The sequence below is a fragment of the Microtus oregoni genome, unplaced genomic scaffold (assembly GCF_018167655.1).
Source record: "Microtus oregoni isolate MIOR12 unplaced genomic scaffold, Mior012 000005F_ref0000423, whole genome shotgun sequence".
Lineage (NCBI taxonomy): Eukaryota > Metazoa > Chordata > Mammalia > Rodentia > Cricetidae > Microtus > Microtus oregoni.
In genome coordinates, this window is record NW_024543064.1 from 2,272,765 (window position 1) to 2,285,713 (window position 12,949).

Here is a 12,949-nt window from a genome sequence, read left to right on the forward strand (position 1 = left end):
TTCCAGTGCCCAGCCCCATCATCCCCAAGCCCTTCTGGATCTGAGACTTGACAAGCAGATGTGAAGCTGTTTAGGGTGCTGCCCACCAGTGAGCATGAGTTGCAAAGATTGAGTGTAGTGTGAGTGGTCCCATCTCAACAGGCCAAAGCACTAAATCTCTATAGCCTCTGCAGAGCTGTCCAATGACTACTCACCATTGTAGCTGGACATAGTGTCCACTCAACTGCCTTCGATGGGTTTCTGTTACAGCCCTGCCATCGTTTCCCCAGATACCAAATGCCTCTGCATTATGAGGCTTCCAAGTAGCAGTAGTACAAAGCCCTCCGTTCCCTGTTGGCAGTGCCCAGCAAACAGAGCCCATGAGAATGCTTTTGGGCACTCCAACAAGGAGCTGAAGGGCTGACTGACTGAAGCCTTGCAGAAGGATCACAGCCCTGTGGCATTCTGCCTTTGCTCACTCACGGGCAGCTGGGTCCCAGATTCTGGCATCACTGGACAGCTTGTGCAGGGGCCTAGCACTCAGCAGAGGCATCTGGCCACGAGTGAGGAGCCTGGTGAGGCAGTCACACCTTCTCTTCTTGTTCACCCATGCTCCATTGGTGAGGTCTAGTCTCTGCCAGCATTCCCAGCTCTTGGAGAGCCTGCACCTTTTCCCTCTACATCCCCATCCACACCTGCCCCACCCCTGTCTTCCTTTGCCTACTCTCACCAGCCCTGTTTCTGTGGTCTGCAAGAAGAAACTGGCCTCTGGGCTAAATGTTTAGCAGAGGCATATAGACTAGGACACCTATTTCAACTCGTGATGGGTCCTACGAAATTGTTCCATGAGTTTCTTTAACTCCTCTATTGGATTGGCCCTTGCCTTATCCTCCCATGGTTTCCATGGGATGGACAGAGAGGCGCAGCCTTGTGATCAGTGCCCCCAACACCAAAGCCTTCCGTCTCAGTGGAGCCTGCATAGCCTGGAGTTCAATCAAACTCTGCCTACCAGGTTGAAAGGACCATAGCTCCAGTTCTAAAAAGGACAAGGACAGAGCAAGCTGTGGCTCTGCCTCCAGTGACCACCTGAGGGTGAATGATATTAGACACAGGGACTCCAGGTGTCCACTCTCTGAAGACAGACGACAGCTAGGCTGAGTCCGTGATCTCTGCCTTCTCCGTGCCTGCAGATGTCAGCCATAGAAACCATGACAGAGAAGCTGGAGAGCTTTGCAGCCATGAAGGCCGACTCAGGCAGCTCCCTGCAGCCCCTGCCTCACCACCCCTTCAACTTCCGGTCCCCACCCCCGACGCTCTCGGATCCCATCCTCAGGAAGGGCAAGGAGAGATACACGTGCAGGTGAGGCTCGGCGTGCCCCTTGGGGTCACAGGGAAGCTCCGTGAGGGTATTGGCCCTCTGTCGGTTCCATGTCACCTGCTACACATGAGAAACATGGGTAGAGCTTCTAAAACCATCCGCTGTGCCGGACCATCTGAGCCTCACCTGGCTGAGCTCAGAGGCTAGAGGAGCACGGCTGGTCGGCATTCACCAGAGCACTAGGAAGGATGGTGAGCCCAGGCCTGCAGTTTCTGCCGTTGGCCATGGTGTTGGGAAGACATGCTCCCAAGGCTCCTTTACTGATCCCAGCCGCTACAGCCCCTAGACTAAAGAAGTGATGCCTGTCCCTCTGCTTTGTGCTTTGTTGAGATGTCTGGACTAACTAGGATTCTGGCATGGCAGTTCCTACCACCAGCCATGAGGCCTCTGAGTTGGGCTCTGCATGAGGAGAAATCTGGAAAAGGGTAGTGTGGACCACCCTAATGCCTCTCCCAACTCTCTTCCCTCTGCCCCAGGTACTGTGGCAAGATCTTCCCCAGATCTGCGAACCTCACAAGACATCTGAGGACACATACTGGGGAGCAGCCATACAGGTAGGAGCTGCCCAGTGTTAGTATGGGGGGGCTCCCTGTTTGCTTCCATGCATCCTTCGTTCCCTGCCTCCGAGCAAACACCTACACTCAGATACACCCACGGGGCTGTGGTCACCAGAGGGTCAGTGGCACAGAAACCACAGTGCTCAGTGTGTCTGCCCCAGTCTCCTGGCCCACCACCCTCTAGCTCCCTAGAATAGTATAAGGATGAGGCAGGGAGTGCCCAGGAAATTTCTAGAAGGCTCTTTCCATGCTCCCAAAAGAAGGTGTAAAAGAACCTTTCTCCTCCTGTAGCTAAAGTGTCAACCAAGGCAGACAATCAGAATCAGAGAGAGATGTGACTTGAAGCTGGATTCTCCACAGGTCCCTGGGGGACCCTTAGCCAGCCAGCCCCATCCAATCCTGTCCTTGACATAACCACCATAGCCACCTCCTCCCCAAGTATGATCTCTTAACAAAAATGGGGTGCCCCTGATTCCCCGCAGCAGCCCTGAGTGGGAAGCCACGCGGGTGTTGCTGAAGTAGAGAGTGGACCACTCTGTATCTCAGGAATCTGAGAGTCGCTGAGTAACAGAGCCGCCTCCCGGTGGATCTTACTATCCCTGCTTCAGAGCTGAGGAGTGTCCGCTTAGAGACGTCCTGAGATTCTCCAAGGGGTGGAACCGAAGGCAACTTTTGCCAGCTCTTCCAGCCCCAGGTGCCTGTCCTTTGTGCCCTTGAGCCTTTGTTTTGCGCCAAGAAGGGCTGAGGATGCCACAGTTCCTTGCCCCGCGCTCCCAGCCAGGGAGTAGGCCTTTTTAAACAGAACTCAGGCAATTGTCACCCTGAGACAAACAGGGAAACGGCCACTTCTCTGCCAGGACCAGTTTAGCAACACGTGTGGGGTGTGTCTATCCAGCCGAGGCTTTGGGAAAGAAAGAGTCTAGGTTGGTTTTAGACCGATGACATTAGACTCCTGTGCTGTGCCTGTGCTGTGCCTGTGCAGTGCTTGTCACCAGGGAGTAGCTGTGGGGACTCGGTCTGTGTGTTCTTCCCTGGGCAGGCATCCCACGTGGGCACATGTGTTGTGATCCCCAAGCCCCACTCGGGGTTACAGAGCATCCCTGGTGGCCACAGGCCCACATCTGTGCTACCGGAGTGAATGACAGCTCTTTCTAGTTCTGTGTCCCGTGCCTCCCAGCCCTCCCCAACACGTACCCTCCCCCCTCCCCCCGCCCCCGTCTGCTCTCTGAAAATAGTGACTTACAACTTAACAAAGGCGAGCAACAGAAAGATTTATTTGGTCTGGTCCTCGCCCAGAAAACGAGCCCCGTGTTTTTTCTGTAATGAGAGCCGACTCCCGGACAGTGTGTCGTGCTAAGAGCCCCTAGAGGGTAGGGGCCGTGTTTATAGAAGAATTTAATTATCATTGATTTCTTTTGCTCTCTCCAATCTGAGCGTTTCGACTTTGGTAACAATAATTGCTTTGCAAGTTTGTGTTGCAAATCCTGACTTTATCTGGCTCGAGGCAGGCCTTCGCCGAGGGGTTTAAAGCGTGCAGCTTGCCTCTTCATACAGCTGGGGACCTTGGTCTTGCTCTGAAAACTAGAGAGAGTTTTAACTTGTGACTGGAGAGAGCATAGCCCATCCTAGAAGTCCACTGCACAAGGCAAAGGCCTGGTAAGGGCGCTTGACCCACGGGTGACGCCCACCTCACTGTCAGCTCATGTGTGCGTGGTCACTGTGTGTTCACATGTGGGTGTAGTCACCCTTCAGAGTCTGGGATCTCCCGGAGAAGATGAAGAAGGTTGCCTTGGCTGATGAGGAAGTCCTCGGAAATACACCCATTTCACACATGTCTCTGTGTCCTGCCACGGGGTGGCCTCTGCTTTCCCCAGGGACAACTTTCCCACATACTCCAGCCAGGAAGCAGACCTTAGCACACAGCTTCTCCTGGCTTTGAAATCTTTGCCTGAAGTTGGAGAACACATACTTAATGACACTCTCACGTCCTGAAACTCCAGCATGTAGACTTTATGGAACTTGGGTTGCAGAGGTGGAAAGATCTGATCTACCGGAGCAGGAGAGAGATGCTCTTGCAAGCATGAGAACAGCACCCACATAGAAGCTGAGCATGGCAGTGTGTCCCTTAGCCTCACTGCTACCTGGGCAGAGACAGGATGGTCCCTGGAATTTTCTGGCCAGCCAGTCTAGTGAAGTCCAGGTTCAATGAGAGACCCTCAAGAAATACGGTTAAAAAAAAAGAATAGAAGACACCCGGTGTCAACCTATAGCCTCCACACATATGTGCACTCATATGCATATATGCGTGCATGCACACACATACACATGAATGTGTATACACATATGCACCCACACATGGATAACTTTTTAATTAAAATCTTTAAAATGGAAAAGCTGAGGAGAAAAGGGCTGTACCCCAGTATACCTCCTTCCAACTTCGATGTAGAGGCTCTCTGGCTGCTGGGCGTAGCCTGCAACGTACATGGACATAGACCTTCCTGGACCAACCTGGAACTCCTGGTCAGGCCTGTGACTCCCGCTTCGGGGATGCACACCTCCCAGTGTGCAGCTGTATTGCCTTCATTTCCTTCCCAGCTCCTGTTCCGTGTCCTATGTTAGGAAAGCCGGCAGTGTCCGGCGGGGCTGCAGGTGGGTCCTGCAAGCCCTCTTCTTTATTTATTTTTATTCTTAGAACATTTTTTTTATCTCTTCTTTCCTTTTCTGGCCTCACTTTTAAAGTGATGAAGCAGTGATGGCTGGCAGTAGCCCTCCTGTGTCTCAAGGAAGACGCTGGTGCCTGGAGGCCGAGAGGCGTGGCTTTACCCTCTCCTGCCTTGTGCATCCCCGCTTCCCTAGAACTGCCACAGGGCCACAGGCATGGTCACAGCAAGGTCCTCCCAGAGCTCTGCGCTGGGCCGCCTGTGCCCTCTCATTTCTGTGAGCACAATGGTGTGTTGCTTTATGCAGCACGGCTGTAAATTTCCCGAGTCGTCTGTCAGCTTATTCACAGTGCAGAGCCCAGCTGCTGGGTGAACTCTGCTCCCTCACGGCCCTGGGCTCTCTGCTCCCCTAAATTTCAAGTGGACGTCTCAGCCTGGGCCATTTATTTAGATTAGAACAAGGAGAGGCTACATCCAGAGCACTGCAAGCAGACAGAACACACAGCCCATCCCAGCCCCAGAGCCTCTACCCTCGAGCCTCCCTCCCCTGACATCCCCTCTCTGTCTCAGTACATCCCCAGCATTCCCATGCTTAGGAGTCTATGCCAGAGCTGGGGGGTGGGTGGTATGCGAGGGGACCTGTCAAAGAGTCTCTGCATTTCCTGAGGAACCAAAAAAAAAATGAACTTTGTGATATGCTTCAGACAGACAAGCAGACAGGGGCTGCCTGGCTGACCTACCTCATCTGCAGAGAACTCTCTTCCTGGTGGAGTGAATTCCCAGTCCCATGGGCAGCTTGGCTTTGGCTTTACTCTGCAGATGCAAATCAAGTTTCCTTTCCTGAGAGATCACCCCCAAAGAGCAGGAAGACCTGGGCCTGGCTCCATCGAGGTGTCTATGTGTTTCAGGGTGTGGGGGGGAGCGCGGGTGAGAGGTGAAATTCCTTCTGGACTGTTGCCTCTGTTGGAGGCTGCAGAGCCTGGAGGACTGATGTCTGTTATTGCTAGGCTAAGAAAACCGCAGAGATACCTCCAGGGCATACTTTGCAGGTAGTCTCGCGAGTCAGGCTGCTTCCCAGGCTGTGGGAAGAAATGCTGCGCCCAAGGACACCCACGTGCCCTAGAGGCTGCTCAGGGCAACCAAAGATAGGAGAGGTCCTAACCTGGGCTTCAGAGGAAGCTGCTGGCTCTTGAAGAGCCTGGCGAGGCAGCTAAAAGTATAAAAGGAGCCGGGGAGCCTGGGCTCGGGGCAACTGGAGGCTGCAGGTACTGAATCAGTGAGCTGTGAAGAGCAGTACAAGGAACTCAAGGTTGGGGGTGTCAGTTGTGGCCAGGAAGAGCCTGGGCAAGAAGAGGGGCCCCTCTCAGAGCAGCCTCCCCTTCTCTAGGGCCTTCACCTTCCTAGGTTTTATCTGGCAGCCAGGGACCAGAGGACTTGCAGGCCCTGAGAGTCCAAGGGCAAAGTTAATAACTGCAACTCTTACGGGTTCTGAACTCAGCAGAGACAGAAACACAGGCAGACACACCCTGTCATAGCACATGGTCAGGCCCGTCAGACACCCTGGGCAGGGGCCCACACAACCCACCCAGAACTCCAATCTTCGTCTCTGGGCCTGGCCTCTCCTCTAGTGGACAGCATAAGGCTATAAAAGCAGCTGCTGATACAGCCCCTCCTGGCTGTGTCCCTGGTGTCCTCGGGCATGTCCTCAACCACATGACAAAGGCTCGTGACCAGAGTGCTACTCCAGAGCAGGCCACCAGCCCCAAATCGCAGTGACGGCGGGGCCCGTAGGAATGCAAGGCTGCTGTATTTAGAACTGTCACACATCCCTGTGGGTAAAGAAAAGCCCCCCATCTTTGTCCTCACTGAGGCTGACATCATAGGTTCTGGCTCCACAAAAGAGGGCGGCCTGTCTCATGGTGCCGGCCCTGGAGATCTTGGGTATTTCACTGTCACCTAACAGGACTCATTTCCAAAATATGAACATATATAGTCACAGAAACATAGTTTTCAAGTGCTGTGTGCCTCTAAGATCATTGTGATGGCCAGTTTCACAGGTATTTCCACATATACCTGAGACACACATGCACCTGCACATGTGTGTGCACACACACATATTGCATGCATGCACATATATGCAATAAAAAGCATGGCATCGGGATTGCTGCTGTAGGGTCTACCCATGTAGACAGGCCCTCGGGAAGAAGCTGTCAGCCACCCCACAGCTCAGACATTGCTCCTTTCCGAGGCCGCTCACGTGTTCTGCAGAACTTGGAAGGCTTCTTCTTACATCACTTGCCACTCTTTGTTCTGGGCTTGGCTTCTTTGTTGTGGGCATTGCTTGGGCCTGTTATAAAACTGGGGGAGAACAGGCCTCTGTTCTCAGCTGTTAGGGCCACCGAGGCCACACCTGGAGTTACATGCACAGCGGACATCCCTCACTGCCGATGGCCGCTAACTGCATCATGATTTTTGATAAAATGTGTGCTAGCTGCTAGCATTGCTTTTCCAGTTTGAGTGCTTGGTAAACCTAGTGGGGGCGTGACAATAATCTGAGCCCGCAGGAGCTGGTGGTGCCTTGAAGGGCTCAGTATGGCTACCAGCTGGCCTCAGCATCAAAGCCACAAGGCCAAAAGTCCCATCTAACCTTCAGGGCTACTGAGAGCATTAGAGAGTCACAATGAGTCCCTAAGTGAGATGGGGCTCATCTAAGGTCTTCTGTCAGAGGAGCCAGAGCCAGGCCATCCTGTGATGGAAAAGAGAGCCTTCCCATCTCAGGGTAACCTGCCAGCCTGTTTCGCCTCTTTCCATGTTTCAAGGCTGCCCTCTTGAGGCTGACTGGAGAATGTCATCTCACACTGTGTCCCTTGGCTTCTTACTCCTTCCACTAGCTGGGGCAATTTAAACAGAGCATAGATGTCTCTAGAGCAGCGACCCTAGGATCCATCTGAACTCTCCAGCTGGGTAGTCAGGTGACCTCAGGAGCACCACAATGGCTACAACTGCCGTAGAGACAGAGGTCTGGCCCTGTCCTGCCACACGTGATCTCTCCTCTGAGGCAAGGTGCACCTGTTTTCCAGGTGCAAGTACTGTGACCGGTCGTTCAGCATCTCCTCCAACCTCCAGCGGCATGTAAGGAACATCCACAACAAAGAGAAGCCGTTCAAATGCCACCTGTGCAACCGCTGCTTTGGGCAGCAGACCAACCTGGACCGGCATCTGAAGAAACACGAGCATGAAGGTGCACCAGGTTTGTGGAGGATGGGCAAAGCAAGAGGGCTGGCAGGGAGGGGGCTGTGGGCAACTCCACCCCTCAGACTCTCTAAGAGACAGTTTCCTGAGAGCACCCCAAGCGCACACTGGCACGGGAGACTGGATGTACCCAGAATGCCCCTGACACTCATCCCTTCCACAGTGAGCCAGCACTCTGGGGTTCTCACCAACCACCTGGGCACCAGCGCCTCCTCCCCCACCTCCGAGTCGGACAACCATGCACTTTTAGATGAGAAGGAAGATTCCTACTTCTCCGAGATCCGAAACTTCATCGCCAACAGTGAGATGAACCAGGCCTCTACTCGGATGGACAAACGGTAAGAAAAGCAAGCCAGCGGGTCTAGACTCACCTGCTCCGATGGTCTTGCTTAGGGTGCATGTATCCCTACCCCCTGGAAGGTGCTAGGCCCCATGTGGAGGAAACAAGAAGAGCTCCCCAGTCCCTGTGTGTGTTCCTGCCACAGCATCTCACTAAGAGAGGATGAGGGCAGAGAACACCCTGTGAGATCATGGATGTTTACTCTCAGTGAGAGGCCAGCACACAGGCCAAGTGGCAACCCCATCGTGTTATTGCCAGACAGAAATGCTTCCCCCTGAAAACACGCATATGAAGAGAGAGGCAGAGAGACAGAGAGGAAGAGAGAGAGAGAGAGAGAGAGAGAGAGAGAGAGAGAGAGAGAGCTCAACTTTCAGTGAGGCTGTGTGATAACCTCATAAAGTAAAAAGATTGTCATTCAGTGATGCATTCAACAGGCCTAAACCACCAAACACAGCTCAACAAGCCCGTCCCCTGCACCCTGCTCCATGACACTTAGAAAACACACTGTAGGCTGCTACACAGACCACCTAGCATGGAGCCTAGTCTGTAATAAAGACACAAACAACTCATGTGTCTGACCAAAAACTCACCCACGTCTAAAAACACTGATGGCACAGTGTGCTGGCTGCTTCCCTCTCTCCTCGGGCTGCATGGGAGCCCTGTCCAACGTCTCCTGGGCATACTGTAGCTGTGCACAGCATAGCATGGGGAAGGTCAAACTTCAAAGTGTGGGTCCTTCATGTCATCTTCACACTACTGTAAAATTAGAAACCTTTGTAAGTCAGAGATGATTTGTATACACACACATACACACACAGACATATTTACCACATGTGGATGTACACACACACACACGGACGTGTGCAAATAGGAGCACATGTGTGTCTGGTTCTGTGTGTGTATGTGTGTGTGTGTGTGTGTGTGTGTGCATCCACATATGGTAAATATGTCTGCGTGTGTATGGATATGGATATATGCACTCAGATATAAACTTGCACATAAACACACAGAAATTCAGGATTCATCCAGGCTCTGGAGGTGTTCTTTGAAACCTCAACATTCAGGCTGCAGTGTGTCCTTTACTTGGGAACTTTCCCTTCTGCATGAACACCTCTGTACCCCAGGAAAACAAAGAGATCAGAGAAGTCACTGAGAAACAGAAGTTCTGTACACCCCAAAAAAACCTCGGCATGGGATCTCCAGTTCTGAAGAGGAGAACCAGAGTCCTGTGGAAGTGGGGACCAGAGGCCTGTGGAAATGGGGTACCAGAGTCCCGTGGAAGTGGGGTACCAGAGGCCCATAGAAGTGGGGTACCAAAGGCTCGTGGAAGTGGGGTACCTTGCTGTAGCAACATATTCTTGACTGGTCCCCAACAAAAGTGACTAGAAGCCAGGGACATTTGGCACCTTGAAGCCTGTCAAGACTCTTCTGCCTATTCTGGAGGGCAGGTCAGAGGCAGTGTTTCTCCCGTGGGAAGACATTGGTGACCTGGGTGGAGTCTGCAGAGCAGCTCAGTCACCTATACAACCTTGGCCTGGACACCACTTTACAAGTTGACCCCGCTAAGATGCCGTCTTCATTGAAAATAACTGAACGCCTCTCTTCCCCAAGACCATGATAACTGCCTCAGTCAGCGCCCCCCCCCCCCAGAACTGTGTGGGAATGGAGAGAGGAAGAGCTGAGGGCTCTCGATATGGAACCCAAGACTTGTTTGTCTTTTGCTGTGTCCCTGCCCACATGGCCACATTCCCTGGGCACAGAGTATGGTCATTGACGTGAGCATGAGCAAGACTGGTGATGCTCTTTGAAGGAGATGGATCTGCTCACCCTCGCTTATGAGGAACCAGAGCTCCAAAGTCTTGCCTGGGACCTGGATAGAGGGCTCACCAAGAGCACTGGAGTTTACTTCCTTGCACCAACACCAGCACCCACACCAAGCAGCTCACAATCACCTGTAACTCCAGTTCCTCTTTTGTCATCCTTGGCCACCTACACGCATGTGCACACATCTACACAGAGACATGCAGAAAGATGGAATCTTTCTAAAAAATTCTTGCCCAAAGGATTAAGGAGATGGCTCAGGTGGTGTGTCAGCAGGAGGGTCTTGAGTTCAAGCCTCAAAATCCATGTTTAGAAAAAAAGAAAAAGAGTTGGGCAGTGGTGGCACACTCCTTTAATCCCAGCACTTGGTAGGCAGAGGCAGGCAGATCTCTGTGAGTTTGAGGCCAGCCTGCCACCCAGTCTATCCAAATAGGTGAGCCCAGGCCAGTAAGAGACTCTCATCGTAGATAGTGGTTGACCTATGGCCTCCATGTATACACATGTGATTGTACTCATGCATACAATATGTGTGTGTGTGTGAGTGAGTGTGTGTGTGTGTGTGTGTGTGTGTGTGTGATCTGCCTAGGCTGCAGAGACCCTGGGGGCTGTGAGTTAGAGCCTAGACTGTAAGCCAGAACCAACATTCCCTGAAGCCAGCCCATCCTGACAGTTATGTTCTGAACCTCACCCTCGCTCCCCAGGTTCTGCGACCTTAGATCCTCATGCCTGGCTTGGAGTTGCATGCACAGTTGGGTATCACAGAATCCTGGACAGGATGGCATCTGGAAACTTCTACACCAGTGTCCTAAGGGTGCCCTTTGTGTAGCACCAGTACAGGACCCTCCTCTCCAGGCGTAGTCTTAGCTTCCTTACTAATACCCACATTTCTCACTGGCCCCCAAATGACCTGGTATCTACCCTTCAGGGACCTTGCCCTGTCCCTTTTTTCTCCCCCAGGGTGCCTCCATCTCTTCTGGATTTTTCTAACCCCTCCATCACTCTCACTCCTCGGTGAGGAAGTGGGCAACCGCCTTTAGACTCGTTACTCCTTCTTTTAGTGACTACAGATGCCAGCTCTTTCTGAAAGACTGGGAAGGTCAAGGGAAGCCACCTTTCGCGGTCTGCAGTAAGGAGAAAGCCCCTGGACACAGCCAACTTCCTCCCCTGTCATTTCAGGCCTGAGATTCAAGACCTGGACAGCAACCCCCCGTGTCCAGGCTCAGCCAGTGCAAAGCCGGAGGACGTAGAGGAGGAGGAAGAGGAGGAGCTGGAGGAAGAGGATGATGACAGCTTAGCCGGAAAGTCACAGGAGGACACAGTGTCCCCCACACCTGAGCCCCAAGGAGTCTATGAGGACGAGGAGGATGAGGAACCGCCCAACTCCCTAACCATGGGCTTCGACCATACCCGAAGGTGGGAGAGGCCAAGTGCCAGGGAACAGGCTGGGTGGGAGAACCTGGATACAAGGCCACCATTCAGGAGACACCTCCTCCATCCTGGCCTTACCTCTATCTAGCAGGTGCTGCTACCACAAGGCTTTGGAGCTAGGGCTGAGGTGATGCTAGCCAGAGTCCAGGGCACTGGGTCTCCGCTCCCTCTTGGGCTTCCAGAAGCTTGGTGCGGGGGAAAGGAAGGGGAGAGTATGCTCTGCTGGCCCTGAGTCAGGAGTCCTCAGTTCTGCTGTGCAGTTGTCCATTATCCCATCCACCTGGGGCAGCAGGGTCCAGCCTCTGCTAGGCTGTGGCCCAGCACCCATGGTTTTAGAAATTGTGCAGGCCAGAGCCACGTCTCCATGTCCTAACTGTCCAGTTACTTCAGCAATGGGTGATGCTCCCAGCATTTGAGATGCCCTGGGCTGGCCCTCTGGAACCAGCATTTCTTCCCCAGTCTCTTGGTCCTGAGGGTGGGTAGGGCAGCCAGGACCCCTCCAAAGCTGCCCAGAGCCTCGGAACAGTAAAGCTTCCTTCCTACCTTTATCCTGAAGACCAGATTGCCTGCTGCCTGTGATGTGTGTGCACGCACTCACCCTTCCTGCTCTCTGTCATCTGCTCTCCCACGTCTGTGTGGCTTCCCATCTGGGTGTCTGTGTGTCGACGTGTCTGTCTCCTTGTGCATGTGGCTCGCGGAAACCTGTGCCATGCATGCAGGCATGGGGACCAGCCATGAGGCACTAGAAAGAGGCCACCAGTGGCCAAAGAGCTGACCCCAGGCCCCTCTCCCCGGTCCTTGGTGCAGGTGTGTTGAGGAGCGAGGAGGCGGTGTGTTAGCTTTGGAGCCGACGCCGACCTTTGGGAAGGGGCTGGATCTCCGCAGAGCAGCTGAGGAAGCATTTGAAGTTAAGGATGTGCTTAATTCCACCTTAGATTCTGAGGCTTTAAAACAAACCCTGTACAGGCAGGCTAAGAACCAGGTAGGTATCCACCAGAGCCCTCGTCCGTCCTCCCACCTCCTCTTGGCTTAGTAAACTGCCACCACGCCTCCTTAACCAAGGATGCCTGAGATCTTCTGGCTCTGGCTATCCCAGGCCTGGAGGACAATCAGATCCAGAGCCCCATGCCCACTGCATTGTCTAAAGAGAGCACAATAACTGTAAGCCCCCAGACCCTGGTAGAGCAGGTGGGCTGGGGGGCGGTCAAAGACAGATAACCATGAGCTAGCTCTTGGGTCATGCGTGAGGGCCGCTTTCTCAATCTCCCCATCCCATCTCCAGTGGGAACAGCTGCCTGGCTCTCCTCCCCTCTGAACCAGGATGAGTGGCTATCACCCATCAGGTGATCACTGCTTCCAAGATGGAGTTAAAACAGAGTACCTGAGGGTACAGGCTTATCCAGGGCACTTTCTGTGTTCACATCTCAGGGACAGTGGTTATGGAACCCTGCACCCCATTATTTGGACATCAAAAAGGGCTTGGTTCTCATTCTACTCTCTGCAGCCAGAGACCACCACCTCAAGATTTCACCCC

General features: G+C 53.2%; 1 protein-coding gene across 1 annotated transcript in view; it reads left to right on the forward strand.

Moving 5' to 3' along the window:
* Prdm16 (PR/SET domain 16) overlaps positions 1-12,949 on the forward strand; it is a 146,613-nt gene that overhangs the window by 132,678 nt on the left and 986 nt on the right. The window contains exons 10-15 of the mRNA XM_041652127.1: positions 1,170-1,339; positions 1,834-1,911; positions 7,655-7,824; positions 7,990-8,164; positions 11,164-11,400; positions 12,223-12,397. Coding sequence (XP_041508061.1) covers positions 1,170-1,339; positions 1,834-1,911; positions 7,655-7,824; positions 7,990-8,164; positions 11,164-11,400; positions 12,223-12,397 — 1,005 coding nt within the window. The remainder of the gene's footprint in view (positions 1-1,169; positions 1,340-1,833; positions 1,912-7,654; positions 7,825-7,989; positions 8,165-11,163; positions 11,401-12,222; positions 12,398-12,949) is intronic.